Source organism: Mercurialis annua, linkage group LG1-X (genome assembly GCF_937616625.2).
Source record: "Mercurialis annua linkage group LG1-X, ddMerAnnu1.2, whole genome shotgun sequence".
Lineage (NCBI taxonomy): Eukaryota > Viridiplantae > Streptophyta > Magnoliopsida > Malpighiales > Euphorbiaceae > Mercurialis > Mercurialis annua.
The window spans coordinates 66710601-66732673 of NC_065570.1; the positions used below are offsets into that span (position 1 = coordinate 66710601).

Genomic DNA, 22073 nt, shown 5'->3' on the forward strand with positions numbered 1-22073 from the left:
GAGCTCATGAGCAGCTCAGTGTTCGGCTCGAAAAGAGTTCGGTTCGTGTTCGTTCGTATTATAAACGAACCCAGCCCGAGCTTGATTTTATATTCGTTAATTTAAATAAGCCGAACATGAATTTAGTAGTATTCAGCTCGTTCAGGTTCACGAACAACTCGATTAATGGTTCGTGAACTAGTTCGAAAAAGTTCACGAACAAGTTCATGAATGAGTTCAAATAAGAGTTTATGAACAAACTCGTTTAGAAATTTGATTAGGTGTTCTCGAACTGACTCATAAATAAATCAATTTACACAAATATCTTATATAATTATAAAATTACATAGATTTAACAAAACTATATTTTTAATATAATACATTAAAATTATGTAGTGTTAATATAAAAAATTGACATAGTTTTGTGCTTGCGAATTTTATATGTTTTAGTTGTTAAACGAACGGGCTCGTGAATGGGCTCGCGAACATGCTCATTTGGTACTTATCGAGCTTGTTCGTTTAATAGTTAAACAAACGAATACGAGCCCGAACACGAGCACTATAAAATCTAAATGAACCGAACATGAACACCCTGTTTAAAGCTCGAATGAACATGAACCGAAAATGAACACCTTATTCGCTAAATGAACCGAACATGAGCACTCCAAAGTTCGGCTCGGCTCGGGTCATTTACACCCCTACTAAGTATCCTCTATACCTCATGTTTTTAAAACTTTTTTAAAAATATTCCTTTTATCTCAAGTCTACCAATGAGTTATCAGTAATATACTAATAAAATACCAAAAAGGGATATTTTTAAAAAAAATTCAAACAATGAGATATTTTTTAGAAAAGCCTAAAATATAAAGGAATAATTACAAATTTAGTGCCGCATCTATTCGAAAGTAACAATTTAGTGTTTGAATAAATATTTATGTCAATTTGGTAACTGGATAAAAAATAACAAGCGAATATTTTTATCAGATTACCTTTAGATTGCCGGTTATAAACCTGATGAACTTAGAATAAAGGGTCATTTTACCTCCTTAACCTAAAAAAAATATCAAAAAACATAATTTAAACGGTAACTTTCAATCGGTTTGGTTTGTTTTGATTTGGTTGTAATTTTGACAAATGAAATTATAGGTTATTGGGTTGTTTTGAAATTTCGATTAGTTAAATTAATCGAACCGATCGAATTAATTGCAAAGTTGAGTTTTTAAAAAATTAAAGTTTACTTGTATATTTTTTTGTTTTAACTAAACCTACTGAATTACCGATCTGGTTTGATTTTGATTTCTTTTCTTTTTTTTATTTGGTTGGTTCATTTCGGTTAAAATTCCTTTTGCAGCCGGTTCGGTTTTGAGCATTTGGTCAATTAGTTAATTCAAATTACAGATTTTCTGTTCGGTTTTGATCGAACCGACCGGATGCTCACCCTCTATACTATGATATGGACTAAAAAAAGAATAAGTAAAAACAAAAATATTTAAAAATATAAAACTTGTAGTCAGTTAATTAATAGAATATAAAATATAATAGAATATAAAACATACTCATGAATAATTTTATTAAAATTATTTAACGTAGTGCAGTAACACATACTAGGAGCATGGTATGAGAACCAAGCCTAAAATAACTTAGCAACACAAGTAATTAATCGTCACATGCATGTGACTTTTATTTATGTATCTATTTTACGCATAGTATATTATTCAATGGTGGTGGTGAGTGGGCGTAGGCCTGCGTGGTTCAGGCAGGAGGACCTGGTGGAGGAGCACGGGGACCTGGTGGAGGAGGAGGAGGAGGAGGCTCGTGATGCGGCCGACGTTGAGGCGGTGCATGGTGCTGGGGTGGTGGGTGGTGACCTGGTGGTGGAGGCGGATTATGCATCTTTGAAGTCGTCTTGTTGGTCTTGTATCTTGTGTGGTTATATATATGTGATGAAGTGGTGTGTCTAAATAGACTAATTAAACCTTTCTTTTCTCTCAAAGCAAACCCTAGCCGTCTAGAGTTTTTTTTATTATTTCTTCTCCGGCAGCCGTCAATGGTTTGATTTGCTGTTGACGGTAGCCATCCCTTTACATATGTTAATTTAATTTTATAGATATAATAAATAGCCAATTCTTTTCCATTTTTTCTTGATAGATTAAGATTTATCAACGAAGCGCAATTCAATTATCAAGAAGCGGAGATAAATTGAAAATCATCAACAACAAAATGAAATCGTTTATGAGTTATATTAGGTTTATTTATTTTTCATTGTTTTGTTTTTTTCTGAATGTTTTATTTTGTCCTTTCTTTGTGAAAGATTTGTTGTCCTTCCTCTGTGAAAGGTTTGCTGTCTCTTTTTTATGAAGGAGTTATCAAGTGGTGGTTGAACCGGATGATGTGAGTTTGCGGGTAATGGGTGATGGATGAAGTTTGATCGAAGATTGATTGAAGACTGCACTTAATTAACGAAACAGTTAATAATTAATTTTTGCTTTCGTAAGTAAGATCTGCGAATCAGACAGTATGTTGTCTGTTCCATGTCAGGTCATCGGGTTTCGTTTTCGAATTATCCCGAATTTCTTACAAATATAACTGTTTCATATTTGATTTAATGTAATTTGATGAATTCAAAAAAAAAAAAAAAACTGGTGTGTCTAAAATTTTTGGCTGCTCAGTTATTCCCATTTGCACATGTCTACTACCAGTCAAACCACGTTTTTTGCTTTTCGTTAGGTTAGATTTCTAACTGAAATTCAAAGAATTAGATGATGAAAATGTGGGCTTGCATTAAGAATTTATTTGCATATCACATTTTGCATCGTATTTTTTCACTTCTGTTGAACTTAAAAGGGATAAAGAAATTAAGGATTTAATGACGGTAAAATTAAAATTATTTTCTATAAATTTTGATTAATTTATTTTATCTCGATTGCACTAGCAGCCTTGAATTACATGTACTTCATTTTTTAAGACAAATGGACAATAATATTTATAAAATTAAAAGTGTACGCAATATTAACAAATGAAAATATTATAGGCACCGTTTGGATTAAAAAAATTTAAAATCAATGGAATGTGAAATCCATGGATTTATAAAGTCCATTGTTTGGAATGTATTTAAAATCCATGGATTCATAAGGATATATATGGAATAATTAAATGTTAGCACGGTCCATCATTCATAAAAAATGATGGATTTTAACTTTCCCACCTACTAGGTGGGAATTTAAATGAGGGATTTTGGAGTATGAGGGAATTTAAAAATCCATGGATTGTCATGTTATTTTTTTGGATTGGGATTCCCTCAAGTTCATTTTCAACTTGAGGGGGTCATGTTCAGATCTACACCGTTCATTATAAAATGAACGGTGTAGATCAAAAAGATACAATTTTAATTAAATTAATCTACGCCGTTCATTTTATAATGAACGGTGTAGATCTAAACATGACCCCCTCAAGTTGAAAATGAACTTGAGGGAATCCCAATCCTATTTTTTTATAACAAACAATGGATTTTTGCGAAATCTATGGATTATGTAAAATCTATGGATTTTGTTCCTTCAAAATTCCTCAATCCAAACGGTGTCATAGATTTAATGAACAAATATAAATATCCAAATATGTATTTTTCTGGATTAATTAATAACATATCTCATCACATAGTCTGGTGAAGGAGCCTTTCAACCGAGTAATTTAAGATTTAATTATATTTTCCCAATAAAAAAATCAAGAAGACATCTTTAAGATAATATTAAATGGTTTAATCAATATTTTCTGCTTCCGCCTTTATTTACATGACATATTTTCAATGAAATAGTTTTTTTAAAATATTTAGAAGTTAAAGTTGAGATTTCATTAATTTTAAATTGTAGGCGTAAACTCTATGTCATGTAATATATAGTCGGAGTGTTGTTTATCTCTAAATTTGAATTAATTTTTTGATTTGATGAGTTGGTTTGTTTAATGACATGATCTAAACAATATATCTAACATCATCCTATATATGCAAAAATAACACAACATAGTTCTTTAACCTTCAAGGCTTCAATTTTATTATTTGTTATAAAATTCATTAAATTTGTTTTGATTCTGTACAAAAAGGAAGAAATTATACTATTAAACAAGTTCAATGCAAAAAATAAAAAATTGTAGCCTCTACCATAAGTAATTTAGAGTCGTGGAGTGAAGAAGCTAACTTAAATTTGCAGCAGGTTCCGGCAAATCAAAGTCAACACAGCAGTGGCTTGTTCTATAATTCTTAGAATATAATTTAAGAGTGGTACGTTTCATCTTGATCTAGCTATTTAAGATCAACAAATTTGGTGGCAATTATTAATCTTGAAGAATTCATACTCATTAACATAAATAAATTCACTTAGCCTTACTTCAACATTTACATGATTGTGACTTGTGAAGATTAATTTTATGTAATTTTTAGCTCGATAAGAATTTGATATTAAGAAAGCTACTTTGTGATGACCCATCAACATAATAGCTTCATTCCATTTTTTAGATTAGCTAGGTGACCAATAGTAATACAAAAATTTATTTATTATGAGGAAAGTGTAAATTCACTTACTTTCTAGCTTATTTGTTAAATACTGTCAATTTTTTTAAGTTTAATTGCAAATTAATACACAAATTTTACCTGATTTTGCAATTACAACACGAATTTTGACACTTGACAAATTGGTACACCAACTTTCAGTTTTTTTAGCAAATTGGTATACCGACCAATCATGTAACAACACGTGGTTGTATATTATAATGTCCACGTTAATGTTTTTCTAGTACGGTGTACCAATTTGCCAAATAAATGAAAGTTGATATACCAATTTGTCAAATTTTAAAGTCCGTATTGTAATTGCAAATCAGGATAAAGTTCGTGTATTAATTTACAAATAACCATTTTTATTACGCTTTCTACTTTAACTTTGAAATATATTTAATTTATCTTTATTTTTTATTTATATTTTTATTTTAAAATGGAAGGAGAAATGGTCCGGCAGACGCTGTCCAGCCATCACAATATAGTCGATCGGCGGTAATCTGATGGTAATACGTTGATTGTTATTTGGGGTATTTACAAAAAATGTATAAATGTAAATAACTCTCCGTGTACGGTAATTTTGTAATTAAGAAGTTGTCCCTGTATTTTTGTGAACTAAATTGAAAAGTTGGTTATTTTTGAAAAAAAAAGCCCATATAATTATCTTTGACAGAAAAATATTGTTTATAAATTTAAGACAATATTTAAGAGGAATTTGCACAAAACACTCCTTTTTTTAACTTATTTGTTCTAAATGCCTCAATTTCAAAAATTTACTTTTTACTCTATTTTTCTATTGTTTTTAGAGAAAATAACAAAAAAAGTCATAAATCACAACTGCTTTTCACCAATTGCCATCTTAGTTAGAGTTATTTTTTTGTTGCCATTATTATTTCAATTAATATCACAAAACTCATTTAGTTTTCATCTAGTACCATCTTCCTCAAGCTTATACATGTTCAAGAATAAACACATGTTTTTTTTATGTTCACCCATTACCATCCTATCAATAGTCTACATGTTACACAAATTAAATTTGTAAAGGAGACCGTTGAAATTAAACAAACGATGGTAGAGACAAGACACTGAGTACAATAAAATGATATTACCAAACTCAAATGGAAGATGATTTGCCACGCGCTTTTTCTATATACGAATGAAGATGCTTTGCTTAATAAATCACACGTTCCTTCTTCACTTCTTTTTCTGTTACCTGCTGCATTTAATCCCCTCTCCTCTCCTCCTCTTTTTCAACAATTCATGTAAATTAACATTTTTTGTCATTTTTTTAACACACAAATGATGTAATTATATATTTATATATTTAAAATATATCAAAATTTATCTATTATATAAATTTCAAAAACAAAACATAACACTAATTTTAATTTTAAAATATAAATATATTAAATTTTTAAAATATAAAGGTACAAGATACACAAATGATATAATTCTAAAAAATATAATTTTATAAATTACTTATCGGATACATTCTTGATACATATCGAATCTTCTCTAAAGCATAAATAATATATTTATCATGTATAAATTATGTATAAGTGATGTATTTATCAAATACATTTAAAATATCATTGTAAAATATAAAAATACATTAATAATACATACCGAACACAAGTTTCATACATAAATTATATATATTGAAGATGTATTTATTAAGTACATTTAAAAATATATCTATCATGTATAAATTATGTATCATCGATATATCTAATACGAACATTTGAAAATTTATAGTTAAAATAGTAATTATACATCTTTGATACATATTATATACAACTCACAAAACAAAAATGTATCTATTATGTATAAATTATGTAGTAAGAAATGTATCTATCATGTATAAATTATGTATCAACGATGTATATATAAAGTAGATTAAGAAAATGTATCTATCATGTATAATTTATGTATCAGAGATGTATAAATATAAAACAAATTGGTCGATTGATTCAATTACATCGATAAAAATAAAAGATAACAATCAAAAAATTTAATTAATTTGGTTAGTTAAACTTTAATTTTACTATATCTAATTCACTTTTTTGATTCAAGATGTTGGAAAAGGAGAAAGTACCCACATACGCGTTGTTAAACTATTTATTTGTTAAAATAATAAATCAATAATTATCTAATACATTTGAGATGAATCAGAAATGTATCTAAAATGAATCAAAAATGTATCTGAAATGTATCCACTCTAGAATATCTACGTTTAATTTCATATAACTGCTTTTTGCAATTTTTAAAACATTAGGGGCATATTTGAACCAATCATATGCCCGCACAATTGAATCAACCGAATAATTCGACAGGTTCATTTATATATTTATATATTTTCCGGTACATATTTTAAACATGATAGATACATTTTTAAAATATACTTTATAGATACATCATGATATATATATTTATACATGATAGATACATCATAATATATAATTATACATAATATAAAAATTAAATAATTTATAAAAATTGTATTATTTGTGTATTTATGTATTTTAAAATTTAATAAATTTAAATTTTTAAAATTAAAAGTAATATTATTTTCAAAATTTATGTTATATAAATGAATTATTTAGACATATGGTGTGTGTGTGTTTGTATAAGAAAGGGGGACCACGTGGTAAGAGAAAAAAAGAAAGAGAAACACATGAGAGAGAAAAGGATAAAAAAGAGAGAGAAAAAGGGGGGGGGAGACCACGTGATAAGAAAGAGAGAAAGAGAGAAAGGGGACACATGAGAGAGAAAAGGGGACCACGTGGGAAAGAGAAAGAAAAACCACATGTCTTTTTCTTATTGGAATGGCATGAATGTAAAGTTTTGGTGTTTTGTGGTATGAATGTAAAATAAATGAGCTAAATGACAATTAGTGTAACTGGAGTCCAATTTTTGGCATTTTTGTTGTTTTCTCTTGTTTTTAGCTGTACCTCAATTAGCAAAATAATTTATTTGTATTTTTACTCTCCTACTTTTAAACACATGCATATCTCATTTTTTTTCTCTTTACTCTTTCTCTTTTTTTTTCGTTTTTTTCTTTTGTCTCTCCTTTTGTCTCCCCTTTTTCTCTTTCTTCCTTCTCATTTTTCCTTTTCTCTCTCTTCTTTTTCTCTCTCTTCTTTTTTTTCTCTTCTTCTTCTTCTTCTTCTTCTTTCCTCTGCAACTTTTTTCTTCTTCGTTTTTTTCGAATCTGCTTTTTCTATTTTCCACATTACACAAATGAACTCTAAGACAAAGAAATTTGAATAAAAAAAGAGTTTAAGAGATAATATGATGGTGATAGATAAGAAAATTCTTCTTCTTCTTCTCTTCTTTTTCTTCTTATTCTTCTACTTTTTTATTTCTATGTTGTTTTAAATTATTGTAGTATCGTTTTTTGGAATTTTTTACAATTTTTTTTGAAAAAATCGTAATGTTCTTCATTAATGATATTTTGATCTGGTTTTCAAATGTTTTAAATTAATTTTAGAAATCGTTTGAAACTGTTTTCTCAAAACTGTTTTATACTGTTCGAAACCTTTGTAAACTGTTTTATACTGTTTGAAACTGTTATTTTTTAAAATGTTTGAAAGTATTTTTTAGAAATTGTTTTAGACTGCTTGAGATCTTTGAAAACGGTTTGCAATTGTTTTATACTGTTTGAAACCTTTGTAAACGGTTTAAAACTGTTATTTTTTATGTAAACGGTTTGAAACTGTTTGATACTATTTGAAACTGTTATTTTATAAACTATTGGAAAGTATTTTTTAGAATCTGTTTTAGACAGTTTGAGACCTTTGTAAACGGTTTGAAACTGTTCGAAACTGTTTTTTGAAACTGTTTGAAACTGTTATTTTTAGACTCTTTAAAAGCGTTTTTTAGAAACTGTTTTAGACTGTTTGAAACCTTTGTAAACGGTTTGAAACCGTAATTGAAACTGTATTTGAAACCGTAATTGAATTTAAGCGAATGAAACAGTTTGCAACTATTATATAATTTTTATTACGTTTTAAACTATTTAAACATCTCGAAAATCTTTGAAACCTAATTAAACATACTAAAACTGTAAAATAATTCGATTGAACAATTCTATATCCTTTTTTTACACTGAATCCACAGTTTTTATTGATCGTAATGTATGAATTTGAATAATGAAGCATTAATTCGAAAATATCTGACAGAATATTGAAAAAAAAAATAGTGAAATTTGAGAAAATTTGAGATCTGAAAAAGAAAATAAAAGATGAGATGAAAATTTTGAGGAGAAAAAAGAAGTTTGTTATGATAAAAACAGGTGGAGTAATTTTTAGGTATAAACACAAATAGGATAGGATATAAAAATAAACGGCTGACACGGATAGGTATGTAAGTCAAGTCCAAATTTTATGGTAGATAATTGCTAATACTTTTCTTATTTAGGTAATTCTCTAATTCTCTCAATATTTAATTCATAAAATAGATCATAGTTTGTGTGGAATAACTATTTATTTTCATAAAATGATTATTCCTTCTTTTTTATGGAACAAGTTAAGAATGTGTAACCAATGAGTTATAACTCAAATGGTATAAGCGCTAAGCAGTAAACTGCTAGGTCGTGGGTTCGATTTCTCCCACAAACGCTCTCCCTCCCCAAATTATCAAAAATATAATAATTAAGAATGTGTAAAAACATACTAAAACCTAAAATTGACTGATAAATTTGGTTCAGTTTGATATTATAATAAAAAATTAATTTCATTTGATTCAACTTTGGATATAAAAAATAGTTTTATTTTAATATAAAGTGACTGAAAATAATCAAACTAAAAAACAGCTGAAACGACCGGTTAATTCAAAAAATTGTACTTTTTAATTTTTTAATTTTTTTAATTCGGTTTGATTTTAAAAAAAATCTCTTAAAAAGTAAAACATAATCATTCTATGTGTATTTCATTTCACGAATCAAAAATAATGTAAGATATAATTGTCATTTAAGTTAAAACTTTAACAGAGTTGTTTACTCTCGTTATCACATAATTTAAAAAAAATAAAAACTAATCTTATAGATTTTTATGTTATTTTTTAAATATATTTTTATTTAACAGAATTATTAATTTAGATTAAGATGATATAAAAAATTTAATTTTAAAAATTATTATTTATAAGAAATGGATAAAAAATTAAGGTTAAAAAATAAAATTGAAAGTATTAAGACGAGGGAGTGTTAACTATTGCACATGACATTTTCAATAAATTATAGACCATCCATTGTTATTTTATTTTTAAGGGTGATATTTTCTTTATTAAATAAGGTTGAGGTGCCATATAATGAGAATAAAATAATCTAAATTGATAGTATAAAACTGAACCCAAAACACTGTACATTGAACAGTGTTTTGGGTTCAATTTTACTGAAAAATCCTTACTTCTATAAATAATTTCAAGTGAACGCATATATGACAACAGCTTTATTTTGTCCATTTTTGTAAAATCAAATTGCTTTTGAAAAGAAAGACCAACATCTTATATTTAATTACAAAGCAACCAAAGCAATTAAATTCTTTTATTTGTTTTGTCCTTTTGACAGCTCAAATAGATAGATGTCACCTGCATTCAAGAAACGTGATACTCAAGTTTGTGAACTTGGCCTGCAAGTAGAAGATATAATCAAAATTACTATACTTGCTTTCAGGGGCGGAACCACGTTCAGGCTCGGGTAGGCTCGAGCTCGGGCTGCCGTCAGAATTTTAAAGGTCCGAGGTGTAAGCGATGACTGTTGGCATGGAGTTACAGCAGTTCAGCCATGGCTGCTGGCTGAACAGAGCCTGCCTTTGAAGAAGATGGAGAAGGAAGACGAAAAGAATTTTATTTTTTTAGTTAAAAAGGGCAAATTTGGCCCTTCTCTTTTTACTTAAAATGTATTTGGTCCCTAGCTATTAGTAATATTAGGAGCAGATCAACGGTTACAATTAAAAGTTTCAAAATAAAGCTGTATGTTGTCAGACCTCACTTTTTACACTTTAAAATGATTGAACTGACTAATATACCCTTTACTATTATTGATACTAGTTGAATTTTAAATTAAAATATAAACTAATTATGTAGAAACAATTTCCATTTTAATTATATATAAATAAACTATCTTATATTCCTAGAATTTTAGCAGTGTTTTTTTATGAATTCAAATTTTCAAACCCAGTATCCAAATACCCGGTCAACAATTCTCAAATTTAATTATTAATTTTCTATGAATTTTTTTTCTATTTTTTTTAAATTCTAGATTATAAATAAATTTATCATAATAATACTAAAAAATGTCAACTCTGATTAGATAATTCGGGAAAATTTTAACGCAATCAAATTAATTAGGTGTCGTTTAGCCCGGGCTGAAAATATTTCCTGGTTCCGCCACTGCTTGCTTTCCAAGTTTAGTAATTTTTTTGTTTATATAAAGAAAATGAGTTGGAAATAAAGAAACATAGAGAAAACTTCTTTTAGTCTGTATTCTGCAGCAACCACAAATGACAGAGCAAATAAGAAGCAACAGATGCGTCTATTCTGCTTTATTTTCTCTCCCTTGCAGATCAGGTTTTTTATGAGTCGACCTATGTTTTATTGATTCTAAATATGTACGTATTTTGTGTGTTCAAAGCTGGATGTCTCTTTATTTTCGTTTCTGTTTTACAAAATAATTATATTCATATCGATGGTTATTAGAAGTAAACTGCAGTATTCTTGTGATTTATGTATATCAGTTCATATTATAAGTTGTTTTATGCATGTATACAATTGATATTATAAGTTATTTTATGCACGTATAATGTTTTCTTATGGAAACAACTGAATAATATCCGATGTGAAAAAAAACATAAATTTGGCAAATAGCAACACTATTTGAAACTGTATAGCAAAATAAATATTTGCAAATTTTTTAGAAAAAAATTAAATTATTTAGTAAATTAAATTCATTTCAGTGATTTTAAATTCTAATTATTTAAATATAAAAATAAATAGTTTCAGGAGGGATATGTTAATTTTGTTTTGAAATATCAACATTTTTTTTTGGATAAATGATCATTATATTAGCATAACCACAAAGGCGTGGAAGACAAAAGTCTTTACGAAAAAGACAATCTAGACATAATTACAGAAAAAAGATAAATCATTTTAAAAAACATCAACATTTTAAAATGGTTTTCTATGATATCATTTTAATTTATTTGATGTAGTAATTTTCTTTTATTGATTAATCTAAAAATAATAGTTTCAGAAGGGATATGTTAGTTTGTTTTGAAATATTTACATTTTAAAATGATTTTCTATGATATGATCTTAATTTATTTTATTTAGTAGTTTTTATTTTTTTATTGGTTAAATCTTAGTAAGAATAATCGAGGGTCTCTTTTTTAAAACTCCTATCCTTGCTAATAATTTCGACAAAACCAACTATACTATTTGATCTCTTTTAGTAATTTTTTTTTATTTCTGATTAAAAAGACCAATTTTTTCAATCTATTTTTAGATAAAAAAAAAACAGTGCTAATTTATGCTGTTTTTATTTATTCTTCACACTGACGTTTACTAAATATTAAAAACCTTCCTTTATGTTTTATTTACGCAGAAACCTTTATGAATAATACATTTTTAGACCTCTTTTAGTAAACGCTGTAAATACATTAATAAAAGATTTGCATATGAATTTTAAAGTTATCTTATGAACTTAGCCTCCAAGTCAAAGATAAATATGCCTACACTTACTTGCAAAGTTTAGCAGATAACAATATACGTATGCTTGCTGGCCAAGTTAAAAGCGTAATCTATTAATATACAAATCAGTTGTATGGCATAGAATATGTTTATTTTTTACCATGTGACTTCTATTGAGTAGCATTTTTTTTTAGCCATGAAACAAATCAATTTTATCAGAGCTGAGGAAGAAGTTAAGTTGTGATATTATAATTCCCCAATCAGTCCGAACAAAGGGTATGGTATATTTTGTTCAATTATGGTTACCGACGCCTACTTAAAACAGTGATTTTTTAATGGTCTCCATGTTCCAAAATTCCAGTTGAACAACAGAGAATGCTGCTGGTCTACCGGTTGGCCAAGATTTACATGGTCTCCAAACTTATAGACCTCGCTCACTTTCCATTTTCAGTCATGTTTGAATGCACGTTGACACAGAATTCAAGAAGATGTCTAGACGTTGAATGATCTGTTAGATTGGGTGTGGATGGGACATTTCGGCTATTAGAGAGGCAAATATCCTACCAGTTGAATATGCGGTTGGAGTTGAATATGCGGCTGGTGGTTGACGGCAGCAAAGGCTTTGGTTTACTTTTTATGTTTAGGGCAAATGTAAATTAAGCTATAATATATATAAGTATATAACTTTGTTTGGACAATTGAAATTCTATTTAATAGGAATCAACAACTCTGATTAATAATTTAATGCATGAGTGTGATTGTTTAGATCAATTATTCAACTGCTCATAATAGTCAGTTTGTTGGTTTAATATTACAATCCTTTTTGATATTAATTAGTTTTAATAACTGTTCTTTTTTATTTTAACTTAGTTTCTTTCATTTGAAATTAATTAGTACTTTTTTTTTCAAGATAGAAAAATTAATACCAATGAGCTATAGCTCAAATGGTATAAGCACTAAGCAGCAAACTGCTAGATTGTGGGTTCGATTCCTCCCACAAGCGCTCCCCTCCTTAAATTATCAAAAAAAAAGATAGAAAAATTAGTTAGTACTTAGATTATAGTTTTAAAATAGCATCATTTTTTTGGCATATTTTCTACTACCCAAAGCTAAAAGAAATAAAGCTTCATGTCAATTTTAATATTAAATAAAATATATCAAAGATACATTTATATTTACAATAGCTTATCAGGTTGGTTTTATGATAATTAGATGCCCATTATAATATATTAAATTGTATATAGATGCCAATACTTAATTCAATAAATAAAATATTTAGATTTATCATTTACCTATTAACCATATATTGATCTTCATTAATTAAAAATATTATGAAATTTAATTATGCATTTCAAATATTATTAATTAAATTTATCTGGTTCCGAAGCGAAGCAAGGATTTTTTTACTAGTAATAATAATAATAACAGAAAATAGAGACAAATAATTGAATTTGAAATTCAATTATATTCAACCAAATTTCTGTCACTTGTGAGTCTTCCTCTTTCTTCTAAATTTTGAAACAAAAGGTTCTCTCTCTAAAAAATCTCTTCCTTTATCTCTCTATAATCTTTTTATTCTCTCTAAATGGGTTCGGGCAGTAGCCGAATGGGTCGGCGCCCATCACGCATCCGACCGAACCGCAAAAGCAGCTTCTTCTCTTCTCTAATTTGCGGCGGCTCCGCTTCTTGCTCTTCTTCTCAGGTAATTTAACAATAAAAACTAAACAATATTTTTCTGGGTTCTTCTTTTGTCCCTTTGTTGTTTCTGTTATTAGTTTTTACTGTTTTCTTACTGCAAATGAATTATAACCAAATCTTTTGTAAAATTTAATTAGTTTTTGCTGTTTTGATAAAATCTTGAAGCTTTTATTTATCTAGATGATTACAGGTGATAATCTGATGCTCAAAGTTTTGGTCATTTTCTGGTAATATATTGGTTTTTCTTGTTTAGCTGAAATTTCTGAATTGTAACTTCAATTATTTGCTGTCAATCTTGAATTCAAGATAAAAAAAAAATGATTAATTGAGGCAAGACACCCTTTGAGTTGCAATTAGGTTTCTTTTGTTGATCATTTAATACTAATATTACAATTCCACCATTTAATACTAATATCTACAAAGATCATTATGTTTAACTGATAGTTGAGCTGTTACTGTACTAGCTAGTTATTAGCTCCTTTCAATTGAAGGAGCTGAAATTAAAATGTTATGTATTTAATTCTATACCATTACTAAAAGTAGATTGCAATGACTTTGTCAACTATTTATTAGTCTTTAGTTGACTATAAAGGTTGGAGATATATAGTTTATCAGACAAACTAATTAGTCTTTAGTTGACTGTAAAGCTTGGAGATATAATATAGTTTACTAATGCTGTCTGCTTTGTTTTAAAGATTTAAATAAAATTGGCTGTTCTGTTGGTAAGCATTTGGTCATTTTTAGGATATCTTAACAGCTTGGTCTATCCATTTCAAACTAAAATATTCTTGCTTGAAAGTAAAGGGAAAAAGATGGACATGATTTGCTTAACAATAATTTGTGAAAGAGCATCGCGATGGTTTTTTTTTAGCTGGGCAGTGCACTTGCTGATGCTGTATCCCATTTGCTAACTCTTGCAACTTCACTTTCTAAATAATGTGCTAATATCTTTGTAATTTATTGTATATTCTGGATTAATGCTGTAATACTAGCTATAGAAATGAATTCTGGTACTGGAGAAACATAGTTTTTTCCCATTAATTGATATGTTATATTTTCTCTGCATCTGACAAGTTTTGAAAGCATTACCATGGTGATCCTCTTTATGAGTTATTTTAGGTTGGGAATACCGTTTCCTTTTTGCGTTTCGATCTTTTTGGTCTTCTACATGTTAAATTCTATCATAAGAAAGTAAATTAAAGAAAATAAAGAGAAAAGCGAAAAATGTATTCTTCGACAGAAACAATGTTCAGTTGTTCTCAAGTAATGAACCTTTGCCTGATTGCTGCAATTTGGAATAGCTTTCTATGACTGTTGTCTGGTATGTTTTATGGATCTTTGATGCAGCCTGTTTCTTGCTTCATGACAGAGTTTTTTTGAATTTTTTTGATTTTTTCAAATTCCCAATTATGAAGTGGAAAACACAGTAACCACCTGCCTGTTATCTGCTGCCCATCCTTTGATGTAAAACCAGAATTATCGTAAGAGCTAGAAATTTCTGCTGCTTCCATCTCTGGTGGTTAGGCAGAGTAATAGAAATCTACATGCTTCTCTTTCCCAACAAGAATAGGAGGTGGTAAGGTAGCAACATTATGGCTTTTGTTCTGGTCCTTCTGGATGTCTCAATCAATGTACATGTAATTGAACTTTGGGATAAGAGCTGTCTGGAGTTATTTGTAATTGTTTGTAGATGCAGTTTGTAGAAAAAACTTATATCTATATGCATATAAATTTGTATTTTTTACAGATGGAAAATTCTCCAGATGAGATTCAAGTTAATTCTGGAAAGCATTGTGCTCTGATCACCCATGAGATTCGGATTCCCACAGAAGATTCTTCTTTCATTTCTGGCGCGGGTACGGGGTCTATCAGCTCTGCTGCTGATGATGGAGGTGGAGCATCACCCGGAAGCTACAGTGCAGTCAACGAGGGAACTTCTGCTGCTGAACATGGTTATAGAAATACTGAAACGAGTATTAATGGAAAATGCTTGTCTGAGAGTAAGGAAATAGTTGCTCCATGTCAGGTAAGTGATAATCATAGTCGTAGTGAATTTTTTAGGAATAGAAGTAGTGCCGAAGCTAGTACTTCATTTAAAGATCAAGAATCTTCAGATGTTGTCTCTGTCAATGTTTCCACTAACAAGGATGCAACCAATGGCCTTGACAATTCAGAGAACAAGGGTGTATCTCAGATCTGTCCCCGTAACATACATCCAGGCAGTTCATCTTCACAAGGGCCGGGAGGTTCTGGTGTTGATGGCTCATCTGTTGGGAATCTCGTTGAAGAAGTAACAAGCACAGTTCATTCTGGTCACATTTCTCGTAGATCTGATGGTCCTGCAACTTTTCTAGGAGATGGTTTACAAGAAGCAATACCTTCAAGTTTCGGACTTCTCATGGCCAATAGGGAAGAAGGGCAGGGAGATGAAAGTGTGGTGCATGTAGATGTGGTTAGCGTCTCTTCCAGCATTTTGTCCGGTAGCAATTCTGATACAAATAATCGTGAAGCCAGGCGAAGCAGTAGAAGACTGTTCTGGGATGCATTTTCAAGGCGCAGTTCCAGAAGGCATCTGGATTCCCCAACTATCGTTTTCTCAACGGATAATACTGATGATTTACTATCTCATGACAGATGGCTACTTGATTTCAGTGGTGATATGTTTGGTGATGGTATAGGCAGCGACTCTGGGTACCTAAGCAGTAGAATCCACACCTTGAATGGACGAAGAAGACACTCGAGATCTGAGGTGTTATCTGAGTGCTATGGCTGAATGTTTGTTTTTCTTTGTTTCTCTATCTTGATATAGGGTTTTACGCTTTATAATCACTATTTTCCATAGTTAAATCGTAAATGGCCTCTTGCCCTTTAATTTTCTTGTTGAGTAGGTTTTTGAAAGGGAAATACCATGCTTCTATCCTCCATCATTCCGGTTTAAATGGCTATTCTTAGACTGCAAAGCAATGAGTCGATGACCTCTTGGTCGGAAGCCAACAGTATCCCATGTAGTTTACATTGTTTTACTATATTATTATAAGTTTGACATTTGCCACAGGTCGTCTTTTAGTCTCTAGTAGCAACATAGGAATAATTGTTTTTTTTAACTATTTCACTATCATTTGATCCTTATGAACTGCTTCTGCACCATTTTTTGCAGATCTGGGAAAGACTTCGTGGTGGCCTTGACGAGCATGGCCGTAGAACTACCTTTTGTCCATCTGGACTCCATCTTGATGGTATGTGCTCATGTGAATCGTTCTCAACAACTGAGGAGACTAGTACTCGTGCAAGCATATCACGAATAGTCATGCTTGCAGAAGCTCTATTTGAGGTAGTTTTCCTTTGTCAATTGACATCTGGCTCATCCCAACATGGGAACTTGATTTCCAGGTGGATATTGTTTGAAAATTGGAAGTGCATGCTTAATGGTGTTAATGGTTATGGCATTAAAATGATGGAGAAAATATAATTTTTAAAGATCCTTTTATTTCTCTTCCTTTCTTCTTTTGTCGATAATTTCTGAACCAGTTTTGCGGATTTCAATTTTTAAGTTATTGTACATGAAATGACTAGGTAAATAGTTAATATTCATATTTAAATTACTTTGTGCTTGGGGCAGATGATGTTACAAGCTGTAATATTATTATTAAGCATTGTTGTGTGACGTTGGACATTTTTGTCCTGCTGGTTACTGTCGTCGAGTTCAATAATTCCATTGGTTTCCCTCATTTATTCATTCTTATAACTTCCATAAATCTTGTTTCTTGTACTGGGAATAGAATACAATATTCTATGTTATAGTTGAGTGACATTCAAAATACGAAGGATGTACATATGAGAAAGGCGACATTCAAAATTGCTATAGGTGGTGCCATATTAGCATATTAACTGTTAGTAGAACACATTACATGCTGAGCATCTTAGTGAAACATTAGTAAGAATTGTCTAGTTGTGAATTTTTTACTTTTATATGTTAATTGAATGTACAGTTTGGTGTTCAAATTTCAAGATCTATGTTAATTGTGTGATGTACATAATATATAATTATTATATATCATCATTGTTGAAGGTGTGCATGTCCAATAAGATCTGGCTGGTGCAGGAGTCAGAACATGTATTTACAACGCAGATGCCTGTGCTCTATTTTAGTAAAATATATTGTTTTTGTTTTCATTATGCTAAATTCAGTGGAGTTGCTGTCCTCTAATTCTAAGGGTTTCATCATTTAGTATTTTTACTGTAAACTACAGCCTTGTAGTTCACCGCCAATTAGATAATATCGAAGCCTGCTCTAACCATGTCATGTTCTATGTGGATTTGTTTGTGCATTGGTTGTGGCCTGCATTAGCTGTTACTAATAATTTTTTGCTTGCAGGTTTTGGATGAAATTCATCGGCAGCCACTCTCGCTTTCCCTATCGACAATGTCACTTCCTGCCCCAGAATCTGTTGTTGATTCTTTTCCTCTTAAGAACCACAAAAAGGAGAAAAAGGTAGAAGGCGGTGATGATGATGAACAGTAAGTTCCTGGATTATATTTTGTAAAATGAAGAAGCATAAGGTAAACCTCATGTTACATCTCACGCATGCGTCTGTGCAGGTGTTACATCTGTCTGGCCGAGTATGAGGAAGGAGACAAAATAAGAGTTCTCCCCTGCCAGCACGAGTATCACATGTCATGTGTCGATAAATGGCTTAAAGAGATACACGGGTAATGTCTTTATGAATCTTTTCTTCTTCACGACTCGTATTCAACATATATTTTTCCGTTTCTTTTTCTTCCCTTTTTGTTTTTGGTTGATTTACTTGGCAATTTTCTCCTTTCTGCTGGTGCACCACTACAGCATATGTCCACTCTGTCGAGGAGATGTTCGTGAGGGTGCCAATGTTCCGTCTGCTTCTTGCAACGATTTCTCAATACGTCCGTAATTCAAAAATATCACCAGTTCGATGAGGAAGTGTATATATTTTTGTAAATAACCTGTTCTTTTTGGCCCCACTTTTCCCTCTCTTCTGGCTAGACTCTTAGCTAAATGTTGTAACATCATATGTAGGATTTTAGTGAAAGCAAATAAAGAAAAGCAAGATCTTTTTGTTGTAGCTTTTACGTTCTATATTATGGTTTGCCTAGTGGCAAATCCAATTTCATTTCATTAGTATTTTTTACGCTCATAGTTGCATGAATCTCGCCTTCATAAACAGTCTATATCTAGGTGGTCTATTATGATGAATATATAGTCTAATATACTCTCTCTCTCCCATATAAGACGTCCCATTGTTATTTTTTTTGTCCCACTTAATAAGTCTCATCGTACCTTTTTAGCATAACTTTTCATTATTACCCTTTATCTTATATTAATAGTAAAGCTAATTTATAAGGCCATTGATGACATGCATAATTCAAAAGCACGATTAATGAGGGCAAAACAAGGGGGGAAAATAACAATGGGACTTCTTAAATGGGAAGGTGGGAGTATATTTTACGGATACTTGTCAGGTATGCTGGGCATTTCATTACTATGTTTGGAAATGCTTTTTAAATTCTGTAAGTTTATATTTATAATATATTTTTTTAACAAAAAATTGGTTGGCCTTTTCTTTTTTGTTTCAGTGTTTCCACTCTAGTGCAACATTTTATAGTTTCTGTGAAACGAATTTTCTAGAAATTATAGATGAAGTTATAACATACATAATAAAAGACAATTTTTTTACAACAAGTGCATGCGAAAATTTTACATTTCTGCATAGACTAATTGAACCTAATGCTAAAGAAGAACAGTGTTCTTCTTTATGCCTTCATACATGGCAAGATTTGCAAAATAGAACAGGTAAAGATACTGGATAAAGGAAATAACAGGTAATGAATATTCTTTATGGTTCAACCAAACAAGGAAGAGCTGTGCCTCGGTGACCAAAATGGATTCTGATATTCGGATCTGTGCTTGTTCGCAATGCTTTCGCTGTGATCATCGTAAAACGGATTGTTCTCGAAGTTCTTACTGCTGCTAAGATGACTATTGTTGCTGTGAGCAAACAGGTTCGGGTGGCAATTCTCATAATCATTATCTTCAAATGTAGTCCATCGCTTGGAATTGGTGTTGTGATTCTCTCTAGAAGCATTTCTCATGTTCTCCATTTCTCCAACATGCTCTTTGAACTCTTTCTTCACCACATCCAATACCACGTCACCATATCGATCACACCATGACCTATAACACAGATAAAACAAGTAGCTGCATAAAGATGTGTTCAAATAGTTTACACATTGTATGGAAATTTGTCGGAGTTCGTTTCAGTATTTATGTTTATGTGGGAATTAGGATGACTTACTTGGGAAAGAACTGCTTCAGATGAGCCTTCTCAACTGGAAGCTTGGTGGAAATTGCTTCCATTTGATCATCCCTGTAATACATCATAAATGCAAGCGTAAGACATTAAAGCAGATTGAATAATTAGTAATCATTTGTCGACTTCGCTTACGAGAATTTTAGATTGGGGTTTGTAGTGCAGAGTTCAGTTTGAATTCTTGACAGTTCTTTCTTTATCTTGTCACCTAAAACCTGCATTAACATACATAATCGACATAAGCCATTACATTAAGATCAAACTTGAAGAAACTTAATGGAAATCATCAGAGATCAAACCTTATCAATGAAAAAATCTGAAGCAGAACCATCGGAATGCAGCTTCTTCTTTATCAATTTAGTGTCTGGTCCTTCTCTATAAGATCCATAATCTGATCTTTCATTGTTGAGAGGCAAAGGATTAGTCTCATCATCAGAATCATTTTTCTTACTCCATTTCTTAAAACCCCATTGTTTCTTTGCTGATTTTGACAGTTTCTCCTCAGATTTAACACAATTCTCACCACCACCACCATCATGAACATGATCCTTCATGATTAGATTCCTAAAAGGTTTTCTCTTTATCTTGCCATTACTTCCATTTTCATTTGCAGACTCATTTGGTAAGCTTTGTTGCATCAGAATTGACTTAGTTTCACTATATCCAACTGGGTTCTCTGCACCATTGGCTTCAATGTCAAATATACTCTTCTCATCTCTATGCTTTGTTAGCTTATGAGATGATCCAAATCCAAAAACAGAGACAGCTCCTTTGATCTGCTGCTTGATTACTGAGTTAGGGTTTGGTCTGTTCTTGAATGGAAAGTTTTCTTTACTAACCAAACTTTTCTCATCTTTTAAATCAATAATTGACCATTTTTCTTCTGGATTCTCTTTTAAATCTTTTGGGCCAGCTACAAAAACATCTCTTGCCTCAATTTCCGCTCCTTGAACTGCCAATCTCTGTAACAATGGTCTTTTTGAAGAATGGTACTCATCTTCTGATATACATTTTGCATAAAGCAGCTCCTACCCAATACAAAGAAAACAAAAAAAATCAAGAAAATGAAAAAAAAAACATAAAAAAGTACAGATTATTTAAACTTGTTACCTGCAAGAAAATTAACTTGTCTTTCAAGATGAGAGGCTGTTCATGTTCAGGTGGAGAAGCAATTAGGGTTTCAAGCAAATGAGTTCTAAAAGCTGAAACTTCATTCTCATTTAAAATCCCTTCTTTGTGAAGACCCATTAAGTTCAAGATTTGATGGTAAGAGTCTTGCTGCCATTTCAAGTTATCAGATTGAAGCTTTGATAATCTGTGTTCAGCAGCAGGTAATCTTCTTTTCTTGAAAGAAAAAGGAAGAATATTCTTGCAAAGCGAAGTGATTGACTCATGGATTGTTGAGTAGTATGTAGGTGTGTATGTGTACACCATTTTTGATGATGACGATGATTTCTTGGTTTCTTGATATGAACCAGTGAATTTGTGATGATTCTTGTAAGTTGCCAGAGCTGAGTCTTCAAGATTTTAATCGTTTTCTTGAATTTTGTTCGGTTGGTGAAGTTCTGGTGTGAATGTTTTGATTTGGATTTTACATAGATTTGAATTTTGGGCGTTTAAACGGTCACTTGTAAGAACTAGCCGTTGGAGTGGTGATGTAAAAGGTATGCAATAAGAAAAATTATTGCACACAACCGTTGCGCCATGTCATTTGTGCAACAAACCAATTATGCGTTAGCCATGTGGAAAATTGAATGATAAAAAAAATAAGTAATAATTAAAAGATTCCCTATCGCAAATGCTCATTGGCTTGATGTAAAAAT

The 22073-nt window shown here is 30.6% G+C and overlaps 2 protein-coding genes and 1 long non-coding RNA gene across 3 annotated transcripts; 2 read left to right on the plus strand and 1 right to left on the minus strand.

The window, feature by feature from the left end:
- Window positions 1-10998: 10998 nt before the first annotated feature.
- Window positions 10999-12953, plus strand: LOC126679554 (uncharacterized). Its single transcript, XR_008789912.1, has 2 exons — window positions 10999-12484; window positions 12570-12953. It is a non-coding gene; the product is annotated as an uncharacterized LOC126679554 (long non-coding RNA).
- Window positions 12954-13697: 744 nt separating this feature from the next.
- On the plus strand, window positions 13698-19058 carry LOC126664543 (uncharacterized). Its single transcript, XM_050356975.2, has 6 exons — window positions 13698-13910; window positions 15654-16655; window positions 17064-17237; window positions 18282-18424; window positions 18506-18616; window positions 18750-19058. The coding sequence occupies exons 1-6, from the start codon at window positions 13794-13796 to the stop codon at window positions 18832-18834; spliced, it is 1632 nt and encodes a 543-aa protein (XP_050212932.1). The 5' UTR covers window positions 13698-13793; the 3' UTR covers window positions 18835-19058.
- Window positions 19059-19560: 502 nt separating this feature from the next.
- On the minus strand, window positions 19561-21877 carry LOC126666195 (uncharacterized). Its single transcript, XM_050359194.2, has 5 exons — window positions 21361-21877; window positions 20550-21278; window positions 20386-20465; window positions 20236-20307; window positions 19561-20114 (listed from the first exon to the last, which is right to left on the minus strand). The coding sequence occupies exons 1-5, from the start codon at window positions 21682-21684 to the stop codon at window positions 19784-19786; spliced, it is 1536 nt and encodes a 511-aa protein (XP_050215151.1). The 5' UTR covers window positions 21685-21877; the 3' UTR covers window positions 19561-19783.
- Between the last annotated feature and the right edge of the window lie 196 nt (window positions 21878-22073).

Coding starts and splice junctions, on each gene's coding strand:
- LOC126666195 (XM_050359194.2), bottom strand. CDS start 21,684: ATGGTGTACACATACACACCTACATACTACTCAACAATCCATGAGTCA. Junction 20,466..20,549: donor CAGATTTTTTCATTGATAAG/GTTTGATCTCTG, acceptor ATGTTAATGCAG/GTTTTAGGTGACAAGATAAA. Junction 20,308..20,385: donor AACCCCAATCTAAAATTCTC/GTAAGCGAAGTC, acceptor GATGTATTACAG/GGATGATCAAATGGAAGCAA.
- LOC126664543 (XM_050356975.2), top strand. CDS start 13,794: ATGGGTTCGGGCAGTAGCCGAATGGGTCGGCGCCCATCACGCATCCGA. Junction 16,656..17,063: donor GAAGACACTCGAGATCTGAG/GTGTTATCTGAG, acceptor CATTTTTTGCAG/ATCTGGGAAAGACTTCGTGG. Junction 18,617..18,749: donor TGGCTTAAAGAGATACACGG/GTAATGTCTTTA, acceptor GCACCACTACAG/CATATGTCCACTCTGTCGAG.